The sequence below is a fragment of the Elaeis guineensis genome, chromosome 9 (genome assembly GCF_000442705.2).
Source record: "Elaeis guineensis isolate ETL-2024a chromosome 9, EG11, whole genome shotgun sequence".
Lineage (NCBI taxonomy): Eukaryota > Viridiplantae > Streptophyta > Magnoliopsida > Arecales > Arecaceae > Elaeis > Elaeis guineensis.
Genome location: NC_026001.2, coordinates 94,363,823 through 94,390,969, shown reverse-complemented (window position 1 = coordinate 94,390,969; position 27,147 = coordinate 94,363,823). Strand labels below are relative to the sequence as shown.

General features: G+C 45.1%; 1 protein-coding gene across 3 annotated transcripts; it reads right to left on the bottom strand.

Annotated features, from left to right (window-relative positions):
• Positions 1–48: 48 nt before the first annotated feature.
• On the bottom strand, positions 49–23,561 carry LOC105051043 (dihydrolipoyllysine-residue succinyltransferase component of 2-oxoglutarate dehydrogenase complex 2, mitochondrial). Of its 3 annotated transcripts, none has more exons than XM_073243141.1 (14): positions 23,360–23,506; positions 19,425–19,641; positions 3,401–3,461; positions 3,291–3,318; positions 3,005–3,075; positions 2,832–2,906; positions 2,472–2,527; positions 2,353–2,397; positions 1,960–2,232; positions 1,733–1,827; positions 1,197–1,287; positions 1,010–1,120; positions 644–838; positions 49–558 (listed from the first exon to the last, which is right to left on the bottom strand). In XM_073243141.1, the coding sequence occupies exons 2-14, from the start codon at positions 19,539–19,541 to the stop codon at positions 367–369; spliced, it is 1,410 nt and encodes a 469-aa protein (XP_073099242.1). In that variant the 5' UTR covers positions 19,542–19,641; positions 23,360–23,506; the 3' UTR covers positions 49–366. The 3 variants fall into 3 exon arrangements, with proteins under 3 accessions (XP_073099242.1, XP_073099241.1, XP_073099243.1); XM_073243140.1 differs by lacking the exon at positions 19,425–19,641 and adding an exon at positions 3,956–5,323; XM_073243142.1 differs by lacking the exon at positions 19,425–19,641 and having other exon boundaries at positions 23,360–23,561.
• Positions 23,562–27,147: the final 3,586 nt, after the last annotated feature.

The window sequence follows — 27,147 nt, the reverse complement described above, 5'->3', positions numbered from 1 at the left end:
ACCTGAATTTGGATGAACAAAACAATGTCCTACATCCCGGGCAAAACCTTTAAATAAAAAAGGATGCGAAATTCAATTGTCCAACAAGTCATAACAAACCTTGTATCCCCAGTCATACAGCTCAAAGTAGTTGCTAAAATACAACATGATTGCAGAACAACCCCCATAATGTAAACCGAATGAAACACTGAGAATTTAACTACACAAATATGATGCCGCAATTAATTACGGCCTCACAAAGATTTGTTGCTTCACTTTGTTTAGCAGATGAGCAACAAGGAACCTACCAAAATTGTAGTTTCAGAAGGAAATTATTTGGTTACAGGTATGGAAAAGGATTCAACAGTCATTGCTGGTAGGATGTGCCTACAAGTCAAGGAGAAGCCTGCGAGGGTCTTCAACCACATCTTTAATACGCCGCAGGAACAGAACAGCCTCTCTTCCATCGATCAATCTATGATCGTAGGTCAGCGCAACGTACATCAGTGGCCTTGGAGCAATGTTGCCGTCAGCCACCATTGGACGAGACACAATGGAATGCATGCCTAAGATGGCAGACTGCACAAAATACGTAGGTACATCAGGCTACAATACAAATAATACATGGTAACACAGGCCTTTTGAAGCAGTTCAAGGGCATTACTTGTGGGGGGTTGATGATGGGTGTGCTCAGAAGGCTTCCATAGACACCACCATTAGATATGGTAAATGTGCCTCCAGCCATCTCATCAATTGATATTGTCCCATTATTTGCCTTCTTTGCAAGGTTATTAATCTCTTTTTCTATTTCCGCAAAATTCATCTTATCAGCATTCCGGACAACTGGAACCACAAGTCCCTGAGAAAATTAAGAAATTAAATGTTCATCCTGCCAATTATTCAAGCAGCAATACAGCTAAGAAATCAACAAATTAAAACCAAACTATCAGGATTATTTCTTCATGTCAAAATGAACAGGTCAAAACATAAAGTGCTCATACAGCCTCCGAGAAACATGATATTGCCAAACCTTAGGTGTGCCAACAGCAATACTGATATCAATATAGTCTCTGTATATGATATCATCCCCATCAATTACTGCATTAATGATTGGCTGGTTTTGAAGCCCAGAAACAGCAGCCTGACGACATGAAGAATTAATGTAAATGAATAGATCAATGAAATGTTATTTGCAGTATTCGCCACACATTACATACTTTAACAAAGCCTGACATCAGCCCCAACTTCACACCATGCTTTTCTAGAAAGGCATCTTTATATTCCGAGCGAAGCTTCATTAGATTTGTCCTATGATATAAAAATCATCATGATGACAAACGAGAACATGTATATATAGCAGAAAAACTGCTTTGCAGCAGATTTTTCAACAAATAAATTAAAAATGACAAATTAATCTAAACTGTCTTGTATCTTTAAAGGGTGAGCCTCGGTGAAATGGCAAGGTTGCTCTGCTATGACTTAGAGGTCATGGGTTTGAAACACGGAAACAGTCTCTCCACATATAGAGGCAAGGTTGCAGACATTTGGCCCTCCCCATACCCCACAGCAGTGGGAGCCTCGTGCACTAAGCCACCTCTCTTTTTTGCCTTGTTTCTTTAAATAAGCTATCATACCAGTTCACTATAAATTCTAGTGCAGTATAAATTAAACTAAGAAAGGAATACACGTGGCATGCCATCAGTGACAAACATAAATGCAAGGACCACCAGAAAGTGGCAACAGAGTTACCTACATGTCAACTTCATTGAATGTAGTTAGCATAGCAAATGTGTTCTGAGAATCCTTCAAACGCATGGCAACTCTTTTCCTTAGTCTTGGCATAGGAACCTGAAATATAAAAGACAAAAGCAATACCAGGAAACTTCTCTATCAAGTCCTCCTTAAGTATCAACTATCAAGTGCAGCATGCTTTACTACTAGCACACTTCTAGCAATGAAAGACAGCTATGTGAGACTCACTCTTCTTTCCCTTTCCTTGGGAGGAAGCAGAGGTTCTGAAGCTGAAGTTTTAGGGGGTGCAGGAGAAGATGCTTTTGGCTTTTCTTTGATTGGAGCTTCTGCTTTAAGCGTTTCTTTCTCCATCTTCTTCTCTTTTGCAGGAGGAGATGGCTGTGGGGCATCTTTATCTGCTTTCTCCTCTGATGGAGCAACATGTGTGTCACTGGAAGCAGATTTTGATATAACAGCAACCTTGGTTCCTGGTGTCACAGTATCACCTTCCTTGGCTACAAACTGTCAACAGTATATACAGACATCAAATTTGTGTGAGTCAGAAGCTTGAATGTATACAAGGAAGCAAGGTAAACTTGGAAAAAATAATTATTGGCAGCCTATTGTGGAATGGCGCCTAACCTTTTGGATGACACCAGCTTCAGGACTAGCAACATCGATGGTCACCTGAAATAAGTGACTACACTTTTATACTGAACGTAACATAAATTAGATATAACTTGTGAATAAAGCAACAATACCTTATCAGTCTCAACTTGGGCAATTGGCTCATCAATTTCAACCCGGTCACCAGGCTCTGTTTCCCAATTATCATGTCCAGAAGAGGCATAAGTTAGCACAAATGCTTATGAAGACAAGCATATTCATGTCCATGATCCACATATACAGCCCAAATTTATCCCAGTAAGTGTGGGTGGGAGCTGTAGATCACACGATCCAAACAAACATGAACATGTCATCTGTGATGCCAATGATCTGTCAAAATGTGGGGGCAGCATGTTTGGGCCCGGTGATGCATTTCTGTCTGAGTGCATGCATGTCTCTGTGTGTGTATGTGTCTGTGTTTGTGTGCATGTGAGAGAGAGATGAAAATTACATACTCTTTAAGAAGGTTGCTAAAGTTCCATCAGTTATAGATTCACCCATGAAAGGAACAACAGCATCGACCAGGTCGCCTTCCATCAGGAAAATATGGCAAATATTTACAAGTTAATACTCTCAAACTGTAAGAGCTGGTATGCTGAGAAAGGTGGAAGTAGATGTAGATGTTTACCACCATCAGCAGCAAATGACCTACTCCACATTTGGTAAGGAGAGGCTTTTGGAAGGAACTTGATAAGTTCCCTGCAAGTTTCATGCAAACTTATTTGTGAGAAAGCCCTTGGAGCAACATTCCCCAAGAAGAACAGTTTTATGCGAGTAGGCTATACTTTTCTGACCATGGAATAACATTACAGAGGTGAAGATAACAATGAAAATTAAATAATTGTGATGATTGATTACTTCTAAGTCAACTAGTAAATTGAAAGGAAAAATGAAGGTTCCATTCTACTGCTAACCTTTGAGGTTTCGAGCAGACCACACCACCTGGAATGAAACATGATGTAAGTTTCTCAGCTGTTAACATTATCAACAAAATATTCTTAAGATAATAAATAGACAAGATCACCTGGAAATATATGATGACTAAAGTGTCTGACGTGCCTGTAACTTCTTAAGAGAAATAATGTCTACACAGATATGATCAAACTCGTGAGTACTTCTCAGGACTAACTGAGGAAAAATTAGTAGATTGACTTAATATACAAAATCAAAACAAGGAAAAAACTACTTGAGGCAAAATAAAGATTAGGTTTTAATACTAAAATCAGCATATGACTGGAATCCAACCCAAACAACATGAAAAATCAAACAAAAAAATCCAAAAAAAGAAGCTTGGATTATATTTGTGTGAGTAAAGAATAATCAGAGTGTAACTATATAGACGAGAGAAAGATTGACTTGTCTTTTTAGAGCCATATTATAAAATCACAATCATATTAGCAAGCAACAAACGGGTTATAGTAATCATATAAAACAAGCTTCCGTCCCCCAGATGAGATGGCTGGTGGGGGACAGGCGCTCTATGAAAATCTTGCATGATTTGTGGCTTGGTGACCTGCACTTGAGTTGGTGGCCGATATTTATCAACTATGAGGTGATGGACTCCATGATTGTTGCTGACCTTCTTCGTGCCGATGGTAGGAGGTGGAACTGGGCAGCGGTATCTAGGCTTTTTGGGGAGTAGCTGGAGGAGTGGGTGTCGTCCCTTGCAACTCCCATTTACAGCTGTCCAGACATCAGAGTTTGGCCATATTCCTGCACTCCGAGGGTTGTGACGGTGGACCTCTACCAGCTCTATAGGAGGGAGACCATCAGGCACAGAGATGTTAGGTGGATTTGGAGGATCGGGGTGCATCCGAGGGTGAGCTTATTTCTCTGGAAGGTGGCTTGCGACCGGCTTCTGACTAGATCTCTTCTGCGAGCTCGAGGTATGGACATTTAGCTGGACTACTGCTGCTGCAACTTCAAGGAGGAGATCATGGAGCACATATTATTCTGGTGCCCGAGAGTAAGACATGTTTGGTCCCTGATGAGAATGCATATGCAGATAGTTCACTCGGAGGCCCCCACCTAGGCCTTTTTGGAGCTCTTGGAATGCAGCATTGGAGGAGATATCCCTAGGGTAGCGGGTATCCGTGTGGCTTACATCAAGGATTCAGATCCCAGTGGGATATCCCGTGGGACACCGGGATAGAATACCATCCTATGTGTTGGAATAGGGCCATCCCGCTAGTGTCCCAGCATCCCAATTGGGATGCCTTGGACATCCTATGTCCCAAGTGTTGGGATGGGATGGGGCATAGCGCGTTCCGTTCCATATAAAAATCGAGATAATCCCATCTCATGGGATTTAAAATCTTGGCTTACATGGCCCTTCGCATTTGGCTAGCTAGGAACATCCTAACGTTTGAATCCAGGTGGTCTTCGGTGAGGTTTATTATGGAGAGAGCCCTAGCTATGGCAGCAGAGACGACTGATATAACATCCAAGCCTATGGAGATCTGGAGCTCTCACTCTGCTCATATAGCGACCCGTCGGCTATTCATCACTTGGAAGCCCCCCTCCTCCGTCGTACGTGAAGGTCAACTTCCATGGAAGTATCAAAGGCAGGCATGGCAGAGCTAGTTTTGTGATCCATGGGCCTAACTCCAAGCTAGTGGCAACTAGGAGAGTCAGTTATTGGGTCTCACTGTTTCTAGTTTTGAGCTTCGCACAGCTTGGGCGAGGATTGTGTTTGCCAGATGGATATTGAGGGCTGGTCAACTCGTTGTGGAGGACGACTCCGTCACGATTGTATCCTAGCTTCAGAGCTGCATCCGCGGTGGAGCCACTCACCCCCTTCTGCATGATGTTTCGATTTTGCTGGAGGATTGCACTACATTGATAATTAGGCATGCTTTTCGAGAGACGAATACTGTAGTAGATTGGGTGGCAGCTTTTGTAGCTGAGCATACTGAAGAAGCCCTTTAGACCGAGGTGGAGGCCGTCCCTGTGTAGATTGGGTCAGTTAGTTGAACCAGACTATGACAAAAAATATTTTTTAAAAATATAAATATTAAAATGATTAGATAAAATATAAAATGTGTATTAACTATTTATTTTTTTTATTTTTGCAAGGATATTTATGATTTTTTACATTAAATACTACACTTTACAACACATTGAACTACGTTCTACACAACTCTTTTATTGGAACATAAATAGAAAAATTGTGACTCATTTATTTTTTTAAAAAAGCAAAAAAATTGTAAATAATCTAGGAAAATGTATAAAATTTATTGATTTTTATTTCTAAATAGCAAAATATAAAGCATCCAATGCATAAAATTTATGTATTTTCTTTAAATGTTGCATCAAAGAGAAAAATAATTATTTATTTTTCTTCTTTATTGGAAAGAACTGATTATCAAAATACTAAGTACATGACATTTTTTGAATGAGATTGATATAGTTTATATTACTTGATAATTTATCAAGAATCAAAGGTCCTAATGGTTGAGAGTTTGGCAAATAAACTTGAGGCCTTGTGTTCATATCCTGACAAGATATGCTTTTTTCCAGGAACATAAATAGGAAAAATTGTGACTCATTTATTTTTTTTAAAAAAGTAAAAAATTTGTAAATAATCTAGGGAAATGTATAAAATTTATTGATATTTTATTTTTAAATAGAAAAGTTTTAAAGCATCCAATGCATAAAATTTATGTATTTTCTTTAAATGTTGCATCAGAGAGAAAAATAATTGTTTATTTTTCTTCTTTAGTGGAAAGAGAACTGATCTACAAAATAGTGAGTACATGACATTTTTGGAATAAGATTGACATAATTTATATTACTTGATAATTTATCAAGAATCAAAGGTTGTCCTAGTGGTTGAGAGTTTGGCGAATAAACCCGAGGTTGTGTGTTCATATCCTAACTAGAAATGCTTTTTTCCGAAATTGTCTGACCAGATAACTCACTAGCCACTCGACGGCTTTCTGATAAAACCAGCCAGGCCACTAGTTTCTCAGGCAGTTCAACTGCATATCCAGTCCTGTATGAAAACTGGCTGGGGGCTTGGTTCACCGATTTTTTGGTCAGATTGGCCAATAGTGGGATTTCCATAACTATTGTTGGTGCAAAAATCTGCTTGCGTCGGAGAAGCTGGAGTCGAGGGAGTCGCGGTCGCCGCCAGGACCTGCAAAAGAAGTCTAAACCGGAGGTGGGGTTGCTCCGGCAAGACTCTCCGACGCTCAAGTCAGTTCTCTGCCTCAACAAGAATGGAGTGCTCGAACGAAAATTTTAAAAGAATTTTGAGATAGAAAATAAAGCTTAGAGAATAACGTATCTGGGGACCCCCATTTATAGGCAAAGGGGGACAGCAGACTGATAGCGATATCTGTAACCGCCTGGCAGTGGGCTGCTCAGAGTCAGGCGGAGTTTGTTGCGAAGAGTAGTGGAGTGGGATCGTGGCTACCGCTGAAATGTGCCACGTGGAGTCTGTTGCGGGTAGTGGAACGGCATCCGTTGTCGCGACTTGTCAGGGGATGGGAGGAATCGCGCGGTATCCGTTGCAGGGAGTGGAGCAGAATCGTGGTCATTATGGCGATCTGCCAGGGAGTGATGGGGCCGCGTGGAATCCGTCGCAGGAAGTAGAGCAAAATCGTGGTCATTATTGTGGCTTGCCAGGGGGTCCGGGCCTATCGGCCGGAGTTCGGCTGGGGTGTATGGCGGAGAGAGGTGGCTAGCCACCCGTCTGAGAGGAGCTCGAAGTCCGGCTCTCGCAGGAGGCCGGGCGGAGCCTTCCCGTAGCCGGAGTCGGAGACGAGATCTGGCTCCCGTAGGAGTCTGGACGAAGTCTACCTGCAATTAGAGTCGGGGGCGAAGTCCGGCTCCCGTAGGAGTCCAGATGAAGTTTTACCATCAGCCGAGGTCGGAGATGAAATCCGGCTCCCGTAGGAGTCCGGGCGGAGTCTTCCCGTAGCCAGAGTCGGAGACGAGGTCTGGCTCCTGTAGGAGTCTGGGCGAAGTCTACCTGCAGTTAGAGTCAGGGGCGAAGTCCGGCTCTCGTAGGAGTCCGGAGAGCCGGACGAAGTTTTACCATCAGCCGAGGTCGGGGATGAAATCCGGCTCTCGTAAGAGTCCGGGCGGAGTCTTCCCGTAGCCGGAGTCGGAGACGAGGTCTGGCTCCCGTAGGAGTCTGGGCGAAGTCTACCTGCAGTTAGAGTCAGGGGCGAAGTCTGGCTCCCGTAGGAGTCCGGATGAAGTTTTACCATCAGTCGAGATCGGAGATGAAATCCGACTCCCGTAGGAGTCCGGGCGGAGTCTTCCCGTAGCCGGAGTCGGAGACGAGGTCTGGCTCCCGTAGGAGTCTGGGCGAAGTCTACCTGCAGTTAGAGTCAGGGGCGAAGTCTGGCTCCCGTAGGAGTCCGGATGAAGTTTTACCATCAGCCGAGGTCGGGGATGAAATCCGGCTCCCGTAGGAGTCCGGGCGGAGTCTTCCCGTAGCCGGAGTCGGAGACGAGGTCTGGCTCCCGTAGGAGTCTGGGCGAAGTCTACCTGCAGTTAGAGTCAGGGGCGAAGTCCGGCTCCCGTAGGAGTCCGGATGAAGTTTTACCATCAGCCGAGGTCGGGGATGAAGTCCGTTCCCGTAGGAGTCCGGACGGAATCTTCCGGCAGTTGAGGTTGGGGACGAAGTCCGGCTCCCGTAGGAGTCCGGACGGAATCTTCCGGCAGTTGAGGTTAGGGACAAAGTCCGACTCCCGTAGGAGTCCGGACGAAGTCTGCCTGTAGCTGGAGTCGGAGACGAGGTCCGGCTCCCGTAGGAGTCCGGTCGAAGCCTACCTGCAACCGACGTTGGGGACGAAATCCGGCTCCCGTAGGAGTCCGGACAGAGTCTACCTGTAGTCGAGGTCGAGGACGAGGTCCGGCTCCCGTAAGAGTCTGGACGGAGTCTTCCAGCAGTTGAGGTTGGGGACGAAGTTCGGCTCCCGTAGGAGTCCGGACGGAATCTTCCGGCAGTTGAGATTGGGGACGAGATCCGGCTCCCGTAAGAGTCCGGACAGAGTCTACCTGTAGTCGAGGTCGAGGACGAGGTCCGGCTCCCGTAAGAGTCCGGACGGAGTCTTCCAGCAGTTGAGGTTGGGGACGAAGTCCGGCTCCCGTAGGAGTCCGGTCGAAGCCTACCTGCAATTAGAGTCAGGGGCGAAGTCCGGCTCCCGTAGGAGTCCAGACGAAGTTTTACCATCAGCCGAGGTCGGGGATGAAATCCGGCTCCCGTAGGAGTTCGGGCGGAGTCTTCCCGTAGCCGAAGTCGGAGACGAGGTCTGGCTCCCGTAGGAGTCTGGGCGAAGTCTACCTGCAGTTAGAGCCAGGGGCGAAGTCCGGCTCCCGTAGGAGTCTGGATGAAGTTTTACCATCAGCCGAGGTCGGGGATGAAGTCCGGCTCCCGTAGGAGTCCGGACGGAATCTTCCGGCAGTTGAGGTTGGGGACGAAGTCCGGCTCCCGTAGGAGTCCGGACAAAGTCTGCCTGTAGCTGGAGTCGGAGACGAGGTCCGGCTCCCGTAGGAGTTCGGTCGAAGCCTACCTGCAATCGAAGTTGGGGACGAGATCCGACTCCCGTAGGAGTCCGGACAGAGTCTACCTGTAGTCGAGGTCGAGGACGAGGTCCGACTCCCGTAAGAGTCCGGACGGAGTCTTCCAGCAGTTGAGGTTGGGGACGAAGTCCGGCTCCCGTAGGAGTCCGGACGAAGTCTGCCTGTTGCTGGAGTCGGAGACGAGGTCCGGCTCCCGTAGGAGTCCGGACGAAGTTTGGTAGTTGTAGAAATCTGCCGTTGGTGAAGTTCGGCCGTTGGCGAGGTCCGAGGTAGTTCGGATTGGAGTTGAACTTGGCTGGAAGAAGTCTGGAAGAGATTCGGGGAGCAGCCGACGGTCGTAGGAGGTCGGCTGGCGGCAGAGCTTAGTGAGCACTTGGGGCGGCTTGATAGACGACTGGGGGAACTCATGTTGAAGGAGTTTGGGCGGCGCAGTGGGAGTTCGCCCGTCGGGGGAGTTCAATCAGCACCATGGAAATCCGATTGTTGGAGAAGTCCAGAGAGGTACCATCTGTAGTCGAAAGCCGGATGAGTCTTGGGAGGATCAATCCCGCTGAGAACTTCGGCTGAGGGTATTTTATACCCAACACCAGTCCCCCTACTTCCGAATTCGAATTTCGAATGAAGTACAGAGAAGTTTTCGCAGCCGAAGTTATCCCTTTGAATCTGGTGCACGACCGCCCCCAGATATTTTGGCATTAAACGCGCGCGTGTCGGAGTCTTTTCGAATCGGGGCGGTTCGAAGGGACCCTTCGGAATCCCCGCTAGCGCGCTGGCCCAGATACGACGTAATAATGGCTCCGTTAGCTGTCAGCCGCTTTTAGCCGCCTGCCGAGGCGAGTGGGACACGTGTCGAGCGTGGATCGGCCTGGGGGGATTCGCGATTATTATGGCGTCGGATCTCAGGGTCTATTTAAACCTGCCTTTCCGCCTGAAAGTTCTACCGGTATCCGCCTTTTCTTCGAGAGCCCTGACCCCCTTGGCGTCTTCCTTGGCCCTAGGCGTCTTTCGAGTCATCCCTGTCCTCGCCCTTCTGCATCCTCCAGAGCGGTCTAGGTTAGTCCCAGAACCTTTGTTTTTCCTCTTGCCACCTAGGGGGCCTTTTCTCCTCCATTTTCTTCTGTCGTATTCCTCTGATTTGGTCTCCCGCAACCTCTCATCCTTTGTCCCGTCCGATTTCTCTGGGATCTTTAGGGCTTTCGTCTGAAGTCGTTCGAAATGTCTTCCAGCATCTCCGCCTTTAGCGGTTCAAGGAGTTCTTCCGCCTCAGCCCCCCAGAACCCCCATTCTGTAGACGAACCCACATCTGGGATCGGGCTTCGCCCCGTTTTTGCGCCGGGCACCATTCCCTGCTCCCTGACTCCGGATGAACTCCTACTGATAAGGGTTCAGTACGGAGTTCCTCCGGAGTACGAGCTGGAGCTTCCTGGCGCCTCCAACCGGGCTAGCACTCCTCCACCCGGTCGTTTTTGCCTGTATCAGGAGGCGTTCCGCGCCGGACTCCGGCTTCCGCTTCCGCCCTTTGTTGTTGCCCTTTTCCGCTTCTTAGATATCTCTTTGGCTTCAGTTGCTCCGAATTCCTTTAGGTTTTTGATAGGGTTTCTTTCCCTTTGCCATGTAGTTGAAGTTCAGCCATCCCTTTCTTTGTTTAGGCATTTCTACACTTTCAAGCGTCACCCTTCGGCGAAGGACTGGTGGTATTTCTCCCCTCAGTTTGGCAAGAAGGGGTTGCTGAAAGGCGCTCCCTCTTCAATCCACAACTGGAAGGAAAAATACCTCTTCGTCCACTGCCCGACCCTGAGGCTGGGCCTGCCCCCTTGGGGCTCTCTGAGGGACTCCGTCCGCCGGGCTCCCAGCCTGAGGGAGGACGACCTTCAGGCCGTCCGGAAGCTTCTTGACTATTCCGCTCCTTCCCTTCCCAACCTTCTGAGGGAGTAACTTTTGTTCAACATCGGCCTGAGCCCCCAGGATCCTGCGAGTATTCCATCTTTTCTCTTCTCTTCTTTTCTTCCGTCCTCCTTCTTTCTCTTTTTTTTTTCTTTTTCTTTTCTTTTCTTCTTCTTTTTTTCTCTTCTTTTTTTACCCCATTACTGATTTTTGATTTTTTTTTTTTTTTAGCAATGGATGTCGAAGCAGTACGGATGCTCGCCAAGGGCCTCAAGGCCCACAAAAGAAAAGGTGCCGCGGCCTCCGGATCAGCAAAGAAGGTCAGAGTGGAGGAGACGAACTCGGCCGCGCCTGCCCAGGCGGCTCCCGCGATCGACGTTCCTTCGGACGCCGAATCACCGGCCCCCCGGGCCTCTTCAAGGAGTCCGCCGACTGGGGCTTCCGTTTTGGGGGTCCATTCCACGGAGGCGCCCGGAGTCGAGAGGGGAATGAGAAGGAAGTCGGTGGCCCGTAGGGGGAGTAGCCGCCGGGCCGCCGTTGAAGAGTCCCTCGAGTCCGAAGAAGGGCTGGAGAACCCCTTCAATGACAAGGACTTGATCAAGCGGCTGATCGACGGCTGCATTCTGCCTGAAGTCGTCGAAAGGATCGACCGCGCCGATCCTGAGCAGCGGGTTTGGGACTCCCTAGGATCCTTTCTCGAGGTAAATAAATCTTCATTTAATTGACTTTTCGACCCCTGCTCAGATCCCCTAGTCGTCCTTGCAGATTGGGCACCAGCTCCTTGCCAACATCGAGGCGACGAACCGGGCGAGGAGGAACGCCATCCAAGCGGAGGAGCGTCGTCGAGCCAAACTCGCCCGTCTCGAAGAGAAGGCAGCCAAGGTAGTCGCCCTCCAAGAGGCCCTGGAAAGAGAGAAACAGGCCCGAGAGGAAGAGAAGCAGACCTCGGAGGAGACGGTGAGAAAGGCGGAGGCCGAGGTCGCCAATTTGGCTGAGCAGATTCCAATTCTGGTCTCGGAGGCCAGTGTTCTTGCGGTAGAGGAGTTCAAGGCCTCCGCGGAGATGAGGGACCTGAACGTCCGATTCGGCCAGAAAGCATTCATCAAGGGGTTCGAGCTCTGCCAGGAGAAGGTGGCCAGAAAGTTTTCGGAGCTCGACCTCAGCTTCTTGAGTGAGGAGTCTGAAGATGAGGCCGGTCCCTCTCCTACTGCCACTGCTGTCGCAGCCCCCCTTCCAGGGACACCGAGCTCCCCCACCCCTACCACAGAGGTCTGAGACCTCCATCCTTGTATTTTTCTTTTATTGTAATTTTTTTCTTTTCTTTTTGTCTTTAAGAAACATTCAATCAATAAAGTTGAATTTCTTGTCGTGGATGGCTTCTCCTTCCTTTCTTCCCCCTTTCTGCTTTTCTTTCTGTGATGAGACGCGTCTTGACGCTTTTGTCTCCCGATGGCAGTGCCCTGCCGAAGCACTTCCCCTACCCATGGGGATCCCGCTGAAGTCCACGATCTAGCGACTGAGGAAGGAAGTTCGTCACTTGACAAAAGGGTCGAAGAAGATGGAAGGCGAGCTTCGCAGGTTAAGAGAGGATCACTTTGAAGCCACCGCGGAGGCCACCCGCTTTCGGAATCTCCACGTAAAGGGGATCATGGAGTACAGCCGGAGGAAGGCGGACTTCGCGAAGGAGCTTGAGGAATACAAGAAGAGCGCCAGCGATCAAATTTGGGCTCAAGCTGCCAAGATCAGTGCTCTCAGGGTGGAACTGTCGGCTGCGAAGGAGAGGATTGGCCAGCTGGAGGGAAGTTCGTCCCGGCTCCTGGCCCGGGCTGATGGCGATCGGGAGTGGTCGAAGAAGGTCTCCGACCTTCAGCAGCAGCTTAAAGATACCGAGGTGAGCTACGACGTGCATCGGGTCGGCTGGCGCAGGCAGGTGGATGAATACAAAGGGAGACTCAGGATGGCGACCGACGAAGTCGCCCGTCTTCAAAGGCAGTTGGCTGACAGGGCTCAGCTCGCTTCCTCTCGGGATTCCAATGAACTCCAATCCCTAAGAAGAATTGCAGAAGGGCTTTCTGTCGCCCTTGGGGAGGGGAAGGCCGAGTTGCAGCAGTTGAAGATCCAGCTGGTGTGTGAGCAGCAGGCCGTCAAGGACGCTGAGGTGGAATTCGAGGTCCTGAGAAAGAGGCATCGAGAGGCGGAGAACGAAAGCCAGCGATTCCGTCGGGCGCTCCAGGACGCGCTGCTGAAAAAGGGAGAGCTAGAAGAAGAGGTTGAAAATCTGAGGCAGTCCTGGATAAGGGGCGAAGCAGATAATTCGAGATCGGAAGGAGCAGAGCTTCCCTAGGGCTCTTTTTGGCCTTTCGTCTTTCCATGCATACATTTTCTCTTTTGTTGTTTTGTCTTGCTCTCGTCGTTTTGTTTTTCTTCCCTTGGCCTGCTGGGCTTTGTAGTGTATATTTTGTGAATGAAATGAAAAGGGGATTTCATGTTACCTCGCCCACACGGTGTATTAAATCGTCGTCCGCCGGACTTCTCTTGTCTTTTGACTTGTCCGACGTCGATGTCGTTTGGAAGTGTCCAGCCGTCGCTACGCTGACTCGCTTTTCTTGTCGTCCATGGCCGTAGGCTTGAGCTTGGTGGTCCAAACTCCGCATTACCTCGAAGGTGTCGCTGTTTTCTTGACCTGTGTTGAGAGCCTTTTTAGAGGCCGGGGATGTTTGGTAGGAACTTCCCGTCTTTGTTGAGACGAGGCTCCTTAGATCTTTGGTGCGGTTTGTTTTTCGTCTGTTGCCGGTGTTATTCGCCGCCTTCCTTTTTAGTTTTCCTCCTCTCTTCGAGTGAGGATCCTCCCCTTGCTTTTTGAGAGGTCGCGTAGAAGTGCCGAGGTGCCATTGAGGAAACTTTTCCCTTTATCCAATTTTGTTGGGCGGCCGAGTTTTTGTCATCATCGAGACGAAGTTCTCCTTCTGTTCTTGACGCAGTCGATCTCAGCTTAGGTTAGGACGAGATTCTCATCCTGTTCCCAACGGGACTGTGGGGGCGCATAAGGGTCGTCGCAAGAGCCTCTCCCCCCATCCGGTCTAAAAAAATCGGGCCTTCGACTTTGCTCATGTTAGGGCGAGATTCTCCTCCTGTCCCTAACAAGGCTGTGGGGGCGCATGTGGGCGCTGTTCGGCCTCTCCCCCCATCCGGTCTAAGAGGAACCGGGCCTTCGACTTTACTCATGTTAGGGCGAGGTTCTCCTGTCCCTAACAAAGCTATGGGGGCGCATGTGGGCGCTGTTCGGCCTCTCCCCCCATCCGGTCTAAGAGGAACCGAACCTTCGACTTTGCTCATGTTAGGGCGAGGTTCTCCTCCTGTCCCTAACAAGGCTGTGGGGGCGCATGTGGGCGTTGTTCGGCCTCTCCCCCCATCCGGTCTAAAAGAACCGGGCCTTTGACTTTGCTCATGTTAGGGCGAGGTCCTCCTCCTGTCCCTAACAAGGCTGTGGGGGCGCATTTGGGCGTTGTAGGGCCTCTCCCCCCATCCGGTCTAAAAGAACCGGACCTTTGACTTTGCTCATGCCAGGGCGAGGTTCTCCTCCTGTCCCTAACATGGCCGTGGGGGCACTCAAGGGCCGTTATATGGACCTCTCCCCCGATCCGATCTTAAAATAATCGGACTTTCAATTTGCTCATGTTAGGACGAGGTTCTCTTCCTGTTCCTAACATGACCACGGAGGCACTCAAGGACCGTTATATGGGCCTCTCCCTCGTCCGATCTTAAAATAATCGGACTTTCATTTTGCTCATGTTAGGTCGAGATTCTCTTCCTGTTCCTAACAAGACATTGTTTTAACTGTTTGAAGGGGTCGTCCCCAATCGTAACAAATCCATGCCAAAAGAGAAGACATGCAAAGTCGAAAGGAATTTTGATTCAAAGCAAAGTAGTGAGTAGTACATTTACAGGTTTCTCGAGTTCCATGGTCATGGAAGGTATGCTCCTCCTTGAGGCCCTCCGGTGATGGAGTCGATGGTCCCGATTGGAGGCCGATCTCCGGGCTGCTCCTCCCTCTTTGGCGGTTCAGGTTGCGGCAGGACCCTTGGCCGATCTTCTTTACCCTCAGGCCGACGTCGAATGAACCTATCAAGTCGACCTCGCCGGATGAGCTCCTCGATCTCGTCTCGGAGCTGGATGCATTCCTCCGTGTCGTGGCCGTGATCGCGATGGTAGAGACAGAACTTGTTGGGGTTGCGCTTCCCAGGGTGTGTGCGCATCCTCTCAGGCCTGGAGAGCTGCTCCCTGACCTCCATCAGTACCTGGGTCTTTGAGGCATTGAGGGGGGCGTAGTTGCGGAATCTTCTCGGTGGAGAACTCCGCCGAACCCCGCGATCCAGACTTCTCTGCCTGCGTACTCGGGGCGGAGTATGGACACGCTTGTGCCCAGGAGGGGATCGAGAACGTGGCCGAGCTTCTCTTGACCCTTTTTCGACTGCGGGCTTACTCGAGTCTCCCGCCTGCCATTCTCTCGCAGTCTCCTCATCCTTCATTTTGAAGGCTTCTTCCGCTCGGACGTACCCTTCAGCCCGAGCCAATAGATCAGCAAAATCCCTGGGGTACTTCTTCTCCAGGGAGAACAAAAGGTCGTTCTTCTGAAGGCCGCCCTTCAGAGCGGCCATTGCTACGAACTGGTCCAAGTTCCGGACCTCCAGCGCGGCGACATTAAAGCGGTTGATGTAGGCTCGAATGGACTCCCCCTCCCTCTGCTTGATATTGATGAGGGACTCCGAACCCTTCCGGGGGCACCGGCTGCTGACAAAATGGGCCACAAATTGGTGGCTCATTTGATCGAAGGAAAGGATGGTACCCGGCTTCGGCGCCGAGTACCAGTTTCTCACCGCTCCCTTCAAGGTGGATGGAAAGGCTCGGCACAGAATGGCGTCGGGTGCGCCATGAAGCAGCATCATCGTCCGGAAGGCCTCCAGATGATCAACCGGGTCCAAAGTCCCGTCGTAGCTTTCGAACTGGGGGAGTTTGAAGTTTGGCGGGATCGGTTCCTGCATGATCATTTGAGAAAAGGGAGGGTCAGTACAAATATCCTCACCATAAGCGGAGATTGCGTGGCGGAGTTCTTCGATCCGCCGGTTCATCTCCTGGAGCCTCCGGTCCAGGAAATCCTCTCGACTACGGGTCTCGAGGATCCTCTGGCAGAATGGGGGTAGAGATCTTCCAGGGGTGGAGTCATGGTCGGACTGGGGGCTTTCCACCCTTGGATTCGTCTTTCCGGGAAAGACTGGGCCGCTGGCCCAAGTGGCGCATCCCGCCGTCGGGTTTTGGAGTTCCGATGACGCTCTTTCCAAGCGCACTGATGCCTGCGGCTGCTGCTGTTGCATGGCCTGCACAGCCTCAGTGAGGCCCCTGACCTGCTGCGCCAGCAGATCAAATTGCTCCGCGCCGATCGCCGTTGCCGGAGGAGGCTGGAAAACTGGAGGTGAGGCCGGAGCCTGGGATCTGGCCGTGGAGGCCGTGGATCGCCGCGTGGATGCTTTGCGGGGAGGCATCGGGCAAAGATCAAGTGGGGGAAGGAGGAGTAGATGTCGGAGAAGATGACCAAAGGCGGTCCCGTTGAGCGCTCCTTTAAGAACAAGGGTACTGCGAAGACACAGCCCTTCCTCTAGCGCCAATCCTGTTGGTGCAAAAATCTGCTTGCGCCGGAGAAGCTGGAGTCAAGGGAGTCGCGGTCGCCGCCGGGACCTGCAAAAGAAGTCTAAACCGGAGGTGGGGTTGCTCCAGCAAGACCCTCCGATGCTCAAGTCAGTTCTCTGCCTCAACAAGAATGGAGTGCTCGAACGAAAATTTTAGCAAAATTTTGGGATAGAAAATAGAGCTTAGAGAATAACGTATCTGGGGATCCCCTTTTATAGGCAAAGGAGGACAGCAGACTGATAGCGATATCTGTAACCGCCTGGCAGTGGGCTGCTCAGAGTCAGGCGGAGTTTGTTGCGAAGAGTAGTTGAGTGGGATCGTGGCTACCGCTGAAATGTGCCACGTGGAGTCTGTTGCGGGTAGTGGAACGGCGTCCGTTGTCGCGACTTGCCAGGGGATGGGAGGAATCGCGCGGTATCCGTTGCAGGGAATGGAGCAGAATCATGGTCATTATGGCTATCTGTCAGGGAGTGATGGGGCCGCGCGGAATCCGTCGCAGGAAGTGGAGCAGAATCGTGATCATTATTGTGGCTTGCCAGGGGGTCCGAACCTATCGGTCGGAGTTCGGCTGGGGTGTATGGCGGAGAGAGGTGGCTAGCCACCCGTCTGAAAGGAGCTCGAAGTCCGGCTCTCGCAGGAGGCCGGGCGGAGCCTTCCCGTAGCCGGAGTCGGAGACGAGATCTGGCTCCCGTAGGAGTCTGGGCGAAGTCTACCTGCAATTAGAGTTGGGGGCGAAGTCCGGCTCCCGTAGGAGTCCGGATGAAGTTTTACCATCAGCCGAGGTTGGAGATGAAATCCGGCTCCCGTAGGAGTCCGGGCGGAGTCTTCCCGTAGCCGAAGTCGGAGACGAGGTCTGGCTCCCGTAGGAGTCTGAACGAAGTCTACCTGCAGTTAGAGTCAGGGGCGAAGTCCGGCTCCCGTAGGAGTCCGGATGAAGTTTTACCATCAGCCGAGGTCGGGGATGAAATCCGACTCTCGTAAGAGTCCGGGCGGAGTCTTCCCGTAGCCGGAGTCGGAGACGAGATCTGGCTCCCGTAGGAGTCTGGGCGAAGTCTACCTGCAGTTGGAGTCAGGGGGGAAGTCCGGCTCCCGTAGGAGTCCGGATGAAGTTTTACCATCAGCCGAGGTCGGGGATGAAATCCGGCTCCTGTAGGAGTCCGGACGGAGTCTTCCCGTAGCCGGAGTCGGAGATGAGGTCTGGCTCCCGTAGGAGTCTGGGCGAAGTCTACCTGCAGTTAGAGTCAGGGGCGAAGTCCGGCTCCTGTAGGAGTCCGGATGAACTTTTACCATCAGCCGAGGTCGGGGATGAAATCCGGCTCCCGTAGGAGTCCGGGCAGAGTCTTCCCGTAGCCGGAGTCGGAGACGAGGTCTGGCTCCTGTAGGAGTCTGGGCGAAGTCTACCTGCAGTTAGAGTCAGGGGCGAAGTCCGGCTCCCGTAGGAGTCCGGATGAAGTTTTACCATCAGCCGAGGTCGGGGATGAAGTCCGACTCCCGTAGGAGTCCGGACGGAATCTTCCGGCAGTTGAGGTTGGGGACGAAGTCCGGCTCCCGTAGGAGTCCGGACGGAATCTTCCGGCAGTTGAGGTTGGGGACGAAGTCCGACTCCCGTAGGAGTCCGGACGAAGTCTGTCTGTAGATGGAGTCAGAGACGAGATCCGGCTCCCGTAGGAGTCCGGTCGAAGCCTACCTGCAATCGAAGTTGGGGATGAGATCCGGCTCCCGTAGGAGTCCGGACAGAGTCTACTTGTAGTCGAGGTCGAAGACGAGGTCCGGCTCCCGTAAGAGTCCGGAAGGAGTCTTCCAGCAGTTGAGGTTGGGGACGAAGTCCAGCTCACGTAGGAGTCCGGACGGAATCTTCCGGCAGTTGAGATTGGGGACGAGATCCGGCTCCCGTAAGAGTCCGGACAGAGTCTACCTGTAGTCGAGGTCGAGGACGAGGTCCGGCTCCCGTAAGAGTCCGGACGGAGTCTTCCAGCAGTTGAGGTTGGGGACGAAGTCCGACTCCCGTAGGAGTCCGGTCGAAGCCTACCTGCAATTAGAGTCAGGGGCGAAGTCCGGCTCCCGTAGGAGTCCGGACGAAGTTTTACCATCAGCCGAGGTCGGGGATGAAATCCGGCTCCCGTAGGAGTCCGGGCGGAGTCTTCCCGTAGCCAGAGTCGGAGACGAGGTCTGGCTCTCGTAGGAGTCTGGACGAAGTCTACCTGCAGTTAGAGTCAGGGGCGAAGTCCGACTCCCGTAGGAGTCTGGATGAAGTTTTACCATCAGCCGAGGTCGGGGATGAAGTCCGGCTCCCGTAGGAGTCCGGACGGAATCTTCCAGCAGTTGAGGTTGGGGACGAAGTCCGGCTCCCGTAGGAGTCCGGACGAAATCTTCCGGCAGTTGAGGTTGGGGATGAAGTCTGGCTCCCGTAGGAGTCCGGACGAAGTCTGCCTGTAGCTGGAGTCGGAGACGAGGTCCGGCTCCCGTAGGAGTCCGGTCGAAGCCTACCTGCAATCGAAGTTGGGGACGAGATCCGGCTCCCGTAGGAGTCCGGACAGAGTCTACCTGTAGTCGAGGTCGAGGACGAGGTCCGGCTCCCGTAAGAGTCCGGACGGAGTCTTCCAGCAGTTGAGGTTGGGGACGAAGTCCGGACGGAATCTTCCGGCAGTTGAGGTTGGGGACGAGATCCGGCTCTCGTAAGAGTCCGGACAGAGTCTACCTGTAGTCGAGGTCGAGGACGAGGTCCGGCTCCCGTAAGAGTCCGGACGGAGTCTTCCAGCAGTTGAGGTTGGGGACGAAGTCCGGCTCCCGTAGGAGTCCGGACGAAGTCTGCCTATAGCTGGAGTCGGAGACGAGGTCCGGCTCCCGTAGGAGTCCGGACGAAGTCTGGTAGTTGTAGAAATCTGCCGTTGGTGAAGTTCGGCCGTTGGCGAGGTTCGAGGTAGTTCGGATTGGAGTTGAACCTGGCTGGAAGAAGTCTGGAAGGGATTCGGGGAGCAGCCGACGGTCGTAGGAGGTCGGTTGGCGGCAGAGCTTAGTGAGCGCTTGAGGCGGCTTGATAGACGACTGGGGGAACTCATGTTGAAGGAGTTTGGGCGGTGCAGTGGGAGTTCGCCCGTCGGGGTAGTTCAGTCAGCACCGTGGAAATCCGGTTGTTGGAGAAGTCCGGAGAGGTACCATCTGCAGTCGAAAGCCGGATGAGTCTTGGGAGGATCAATCCCGCTGAGAACTTCGGCTGAGGATATTTTATACCCAACAACTATAATATAGAACATGAGGAAAGACCAAATATAACACCATTTCAGCAAGCAAATGCAGAACATGAATTAGGGAGCGAACTTGAGGAAATGCAAATGATGGAAATTATTCAAAAATATATAAGAGGATGAACGTCAAATGAAAGGCAAATCTGCTGGAAAAAGGGAGCCTTTGCAATAGTTTTTGGAAGGTTATTAGTGAACATTAAGGATCAAGTACAACGCAACCCATGAAGATCTTTTCTAGGAATTTGGAAGGTTCAGAGGACCAAACAGGTGGAGGTTTTTATCAGCTTATAAATAAGTTGAAATATGATTTCCATTATTTCTTCAGAATAATCTTCTGATATAACACCACAAAGTGAAATAAGACCGCTTGGAATAAAAATAAGGCAAAAACAATGGTGAAGAACCAGCATTATGCTATGGGCAGTAAGATAGTCTGCTATAAAATTACTACTGCAATAACATTAACTTGCCTAACTAACAATAGAAACTAAACCAAGTTTGCTACTACAACAATAATGACTTCATCATACTAAGAAACAAAAATGATTTGTTTTTGACACACGTGATTCTTATTTGAAAATAAACAAACTTGGTTTTCTAATGATTTTACATGGACTTGAATTTTTCTATTATCAACATCTTCCTTACCTTTGGCAGATGGTTATATATTTCCTTTGGAAAGTTTTGGTTATGTCATGACTTTCTCGTAGCAACCTCATTCTTTCATTTTATGAAGAAAATATACTTATGATTTGCAGAAAAAATTACACATGCTAAAGACAAAACAACCTTTGAAATCAATTCATTAGTTCACAAAACTATAAACAGATACAAACAAAATGAAAATTTCTAATCTTCAACACCAGAGCCTCTAGCATTTTGTTCCAATCAAAAATTTAAGCGGATAAAGTGAGATTTTTTGACACCTTGGTAGGATTCATGTAGCCAACCTCAGCTAGTTTGGTATTAAGGTGTTGAGTTGAGTTGAGTTGCAGACAAGGCAACTGCCTTAAGATTTGGCATATTTCTAGGTAAATGTCTAACCACTTACATGTTCCTAAAATCTGAAAAAGCTGGAAATTTCCTTATTCTTTGAAGAGTCACTTACCTAGCACATTATATCATGATTTCTTGTTTAAGCCATTATTGTTCATCCCTTCCCTTGCAAGCCATCCCACTTGCACATTTGCTGCTCATAATATCAGGGCAATATGAAATTTGTGATAGAAGATTAGGATGTCCAGGATACAGAGAAATCGATTGAAGAAAACTCCACTCTTGATTTGGGAGTTTCTAGATCATAGGCGTGCCTGTTTTCAGACTGCACAGCCAGTTCCTCCGCATTAGTTAAAAGAACGTTTGGTTTAAGTAATCAAAAATGAAGGAGGCCACTTTTCCGAAGTGACTTTGAAAAAACTTTTTCCCCAAATAGAAGGAAGAGAAAATGTTAAAATCATTTCAGTACTTTCCAAAAATGTCAGGACATAATTGTAGAACTGTGATCCTCACATCCACTGAACCACACACACACAGAAGTTGCTCACTTCCACCTGACACACTTCAGACCCACCACCAATGATCCCCATAGTCAGTAAGCAATGCTTTTGAGTTTTCGCTAGCATGAAATTGTACATACCTCAATAAGCGAACCATGCTTTGTGCTAAGATTCCTTACTATAAAATTTATAAGTTTGATGTAACTGCTTTTGCATAATATCTTCATGCAAATATAGTGAATTGAGACACTCAATTTTTAAAATCCTCAAAAAAAAAAAAAAAAAAAGAAAGAAAGAAAGAAAGAAAAAGAAAAAAGAGGGATGTTCATTCTGAAACAATCAACTTTCAATGGATGAGGTGAATATGGCTTTACCCACTTGTGTTCCTAGGAAATGTCTGCTGCCCAGAAAAGTACTACCTAGTCCTATAATTGTTTTGATTACCTAGTAACTGCATTGAGTACCTATGTTTAAAATATTGTTAGGTAAATATTAAAGTAAATCTTCATACTTAACATATGCTTTACATTTTATCTGCACATAGTAAATATGTACCACAAGTACAACAAGTAGATTAAGCAAATTTCAAGGGAACTTTATTTTTGTACACTTAAATACAAGAAATTTGGTATACATGTTTATACACAAGAAGGAAAAAATTCAACTAATGGGTAATTAAATATTTACTATAAGTAATTTAGCATATCAATACAGCATATTCATATGCACACAACTAAAAAGAAAAACATGCAAATTTAATCATACAGACTAAACATAGAGTCGAGGAAAATAATGTATTAAGGAGTCAAGTAATAGAAGCTGCAAGGTAAACTAATTGATTGCAAAGGGCATGTAGTAAATAAATAAGTTAATATATCCAGTATTATCCATGTGTTTTGACATTTAATATTTAACCTGCAAGTTAATATAGGCTAAGAGTGTTAGATATTAGATGCTATGTTAGCTCATAAATCCTTCAAACCCTCTCATTTGGTGCAAGGGAACCAACAATTGTTGTCACACTCATCATCTGCTTGTCATAAATATTTTTTCTCTTCCTTTGTCCCTCCTTTTCTTCTTTCATTTTGTTTTGCCCCTTCAGCTATCTCGTATTCTTTCCCTCTAAATTTTCCAATTGAGAATCTTGTCTTGCTATCTAATTGCTTCTTTTCCAACTGTCATTTCTTTTGCTTCCCTCTATTCTCTGTTGTTTCCTCTCTGTTCACGCACCTACCTTTTTTCCTCTTTCCTTTCCAACACAGTTCTTCTTCTCTTCTTCCAGAAATTCTTGTTTAGCAACGATGCGGTTTTTCTGCTCCCCAAGAATCTTCATTATCTGTTGGTCATTTGCTTACACTAACAAAACAATTTGTTTTAGAAGAGCTTATACTTTTGCTCCTTGGTCCAGTTGGTTAGACTCATTAGCCTTGGAAGGTAGCTCAATTAGTTTCCTCAACAGCACATGCGAACTTAACATACAAGGAACTAACTCTAGACCCTTCAACAATTCTTCCAGCAATAAGCAAAAGCAATCCATAATTGACTGCCTAAAATTATGGCAAGGTACCTCACATTGAAGCTAAACATAGCATTGCTTTGAGTAAGTAAAGAACCCGGAGATCCAAACGGGCATGTCAACCCTCACACTACTTCAGCTGCATAGCACTGATATCAATTTTTTATAATTCAAATAGAATCAATTTTTTATACTATTATTCGTCCATCAAGTTGCAAGAATCCACAAGTTTTCCAGTGGAATATCATCTAAAGCAAAAGTTGAATGCAATAAACACAATAAGCATACCATAAGCATACTTTTAGATCCACACTTCGGTCCAATTTCGCTAACAAAATCGCAACCCAAATCAAGCCAGATTAAACTAATGTATCGGCATTACAATTACCTTCCCCTGAGCCTTCTAACTCAAACCTCCCACCAGAATATTCAAACCAAAAATAAAAGTGGGAAATTCCTCCACATCCAAACGAAAACATGCTACAGAGAACATCAAATCAGAGCAAAGAATCATGCATACCACATAATCTTCAACCAAAAAACAAAGAAAGAGATTCAAATCATTCAAGCCAGAGAACCAAAAAGAAGCAAATTTCAATAGATGGGTAGGAAAAGCTTACGGCCACGGGTCGGCGGACCAGGCGTGCGAGATTCGAAGCCATTCTCAGCGATCCTCTCCACCGATGCTTGGAAGCAAGGAGAAACCTTTTTTTTTGGGTCTTAGATTTATAGGGAGAGCTTTGAGACGAGGGTTTTGGTTTTACGGTGTCGTCCCGGCGCTTCTTTCTTTCTTTGCTTTTTTTTTTTTTTACCTCTCCTCTACTTTTTTTTCCTCTCCTTCGCCACGCGTCCATTCCTCTCCCAAAATCCGGACCAGCAGTGCACGTGGTCTCCACGTGATTTCTAGGGCTCTTCTCATGTGGGTGTAACCTACTCCCAGGTCGTAACAATTTGTCTCATGAGATTCTTTGTGCACCGAGTAAAAAATCATCTACGCAGTACACTATTTCATCCGATTGATTTAAAATATTATTATTTTTTAATATATATTTAATATTTATAAATTAATTTTTTATTTAAAAATTTTATATGATGAAAATATTTTTATTTTTTTTTAAATTAAGATATTTTGTGACGTAATATATCTTTGGATGCCATAATATGGTCTAAAATATCATAATATGGAAAGAAATATTTTTATCCAACTATTTTTTAATGTGTATTTAATGTCAACAGATCGATTTTTTTGTTTAAAAATTTTGAATGACGAAAATATTTTTATTTTTTAAAAAAAATTATGATATCTTGTACATATTATAGATGCAGAATCATCTACGCAGTGCACTATTTCATCCGATTGATTTAAAATATTATTATTTTTTAATATATATTTAATATTTATAAATTAATTTTTTATTTAAAAATTTTATATGATGAAAATATTTTTATTTTTTTTAAAAATTAAGATATTTTATGACGTAATATATCTTTGGATGCCATAATATGGTCTAAAATATCATAATATGGGAAGAAATATTTTTATCCAACTATTTTTTAACGTGTATTTAATGTCAACAGACCGATTCTTTTGTTTAAAAATTTTGAATGACGAAAATATTTTTATTTTTAAAAAAAAATTATGATATCTTGTATATATTATAGATGCAGAATGTCATAATATGAACATAGAATACCATAATTTTTTCAAAAGATAGGATCATTTTCGTCATTTAAAATTTTTAAATGAAAAAATTGATTTATAAATATTAAATACTTGTTGAAAAATGGTGACTACATGGATCAATAGGATGAGGTAGTGCACTCCACATCAGATTTTCTACACTGCCTGCAGTATACAAAAAATTTCGCTTTGTCTCATATTCTCCCCGTGACATGGGTTTTATTTCGGGGTAAATTTTTTGTGCACCGCGAGTAGTGTAAAAAATCTAATATGGAGCATACCGTCTTGTGTAGTTAGTCTACATAGTTATCGCTTTCCAACGCGTATTTAATTTCTACAGATCAATTTTTTTATTTAAAAATTTTATATAATAAAAATATCTATATTTTTTGATAAAATTTTGACATCTTATATCTATATTATGACATGTTACGGAAAAATCATAATTTTTGTTCATAAATATTATAATATAATACAGAATCTCATAATATGTATAGGATGTCATAATTTTTTTTAAAAAATAAAAATATTTTCGTTATTTAAAATTTTTAAATGAAAAAAAATGATCTATGATTGTTAAATATATATTAAAAAATAATTAGATAAAAATATTTTTTATATAATATTTTGATTTATATTATAATATAAATAAAAAAATTAAAATATAAATATTAAATATATATTAAAAATAATAATTATGAAGATTTATTGGATAAAATGATGTGCTTCGTGTCGGCTTTTCTATGCCGCCTGCCATGCACAAAGAATTTCTCTTTATTTCGGTAACACCCACGCCATTTCGGTAACACCCACGCCATGGGTTTGAAGTTGGGCCAAAGTACCAAAACTATGATTTGATACAGGCATGAACATGCCATAATGAGACAAGATAGAAGTGGACACGAAGCTAATGCGTGAGCTTCCAAGTTGTTTGTACAAATTATTTTTTTTATTTCCCATGATCTGTGAAAAAATGAGGATAAAAATAGCATGATATCTAAATTTATTTTTATATTCAAATCAATTTAAATATAAATAAAAATTTAATTAATATTTATATTTTTATAAATATTTATAAAAAAATATATAGATATGGATAGAGAACTATCCGATTCATATCCGAATATCTGGATTTACTTATAACCCTATATTATTTTATATAGCACTTCTTAATTTTTTTAAAAAAATATATAAATATATAAATATATTATTAATATGATTTAATAATATCTTTGATTATATAATCATAAAGTTTAATCATTTAATTTATATCCATAATTATGTTCATATTTTTAAATATCTGAATTGTATCGATATCCATTTAAAATAAATATGAATGTGAATTTTTATATCTGAATAATATCCATATCTGTATTTATATTTATCAAAAAAATATATATGGATATGGATATATCGATATCCGATCCAATTTCAGTCTTATAGAAATGAGATATAAGGATAGGTTGAGAGCTCATATCTATTTGAGAGTAAGCAATTTTCTGATTGGATTTCATTGGCCATTTCTTATGGGGGTGGTCCTATTTGATGGCTTCCTTATTTTTCTCTTGTTGCCACCCTCGAAGAAAAGGACTAGAATCCAATTGAAAATGGTTAGAAATTGATTTATACTATATATATATATATATATATATATATATTAAAAATTATATGAATATCCTAATATATTTACTATATAGATGTATGTATATTTTTATAAATTATTTTTTTGCATGTATAATTTATAAAAATCTAAAATTTCATGCATATCCTTACAAGTTTAGTATTTTTATGTATGCTATTGTAAATTATTTCTTTGTATGTATGCATTATTATGAATTACTTTTTTATACATATATTTTCTCATATTAATTATTTTTTATGTATGCATACCCTTAACTTAATTAAAGTATATATACAAAAGAAAATAATTTATAAATCTAAAATTTCATGCATATCCTTACAAGTTTAGTATTTTTATGTATGCTCTTGTAAATTATTTATTTTTATGTATGTATTATTATGAATTACTTCTTATATATATTTTTTCTTATATTAATTAATTTTTATGTATGCATACGCTTAACTCAATTAAAGTATATATATAAAAGAAAATAAGTTATAAAGATATATATGTAAAGAGTAAATTTATGAGGCTATATATACAAATACTTTTACAAGGATATATGTGCAATAATAAACTTGTAAAGGTATGCATGCAATTTGAGATACATATATAACTATATACATATAAAAAGAATAATTTATAAGGGTACATAAATAAATAATAAATATGTAAGGGTATACATACAGTTTTAGAAATGATAAAGATATACGTGCAAAGAAACCATATAAAAAGTTAAATAATTAAATCACAGCTTTCATAAAAAGAAAAGAAAAAGGATTTTTATTATACCCTTATGCATATTTGAAATTATGTGAATACCCTGGCATATTTACTATTTATACACTTGTAAATTATTATTATTTTTTGCATATGTACCTTTATAAAAATCTAAAATTTTATGTATACCCTCACAAATTTAGTGCTTATATGTATATCCTTATATATATATATATATATATATATATATATATATATATATATATATATATATATATATATATATATATATATATATATATATATATATATATAATGTATATACCTTTATAAATTATTTCTTTTTGTGTGTGTAGCTTTAACTCAATAAAACTATGCATGCAAAA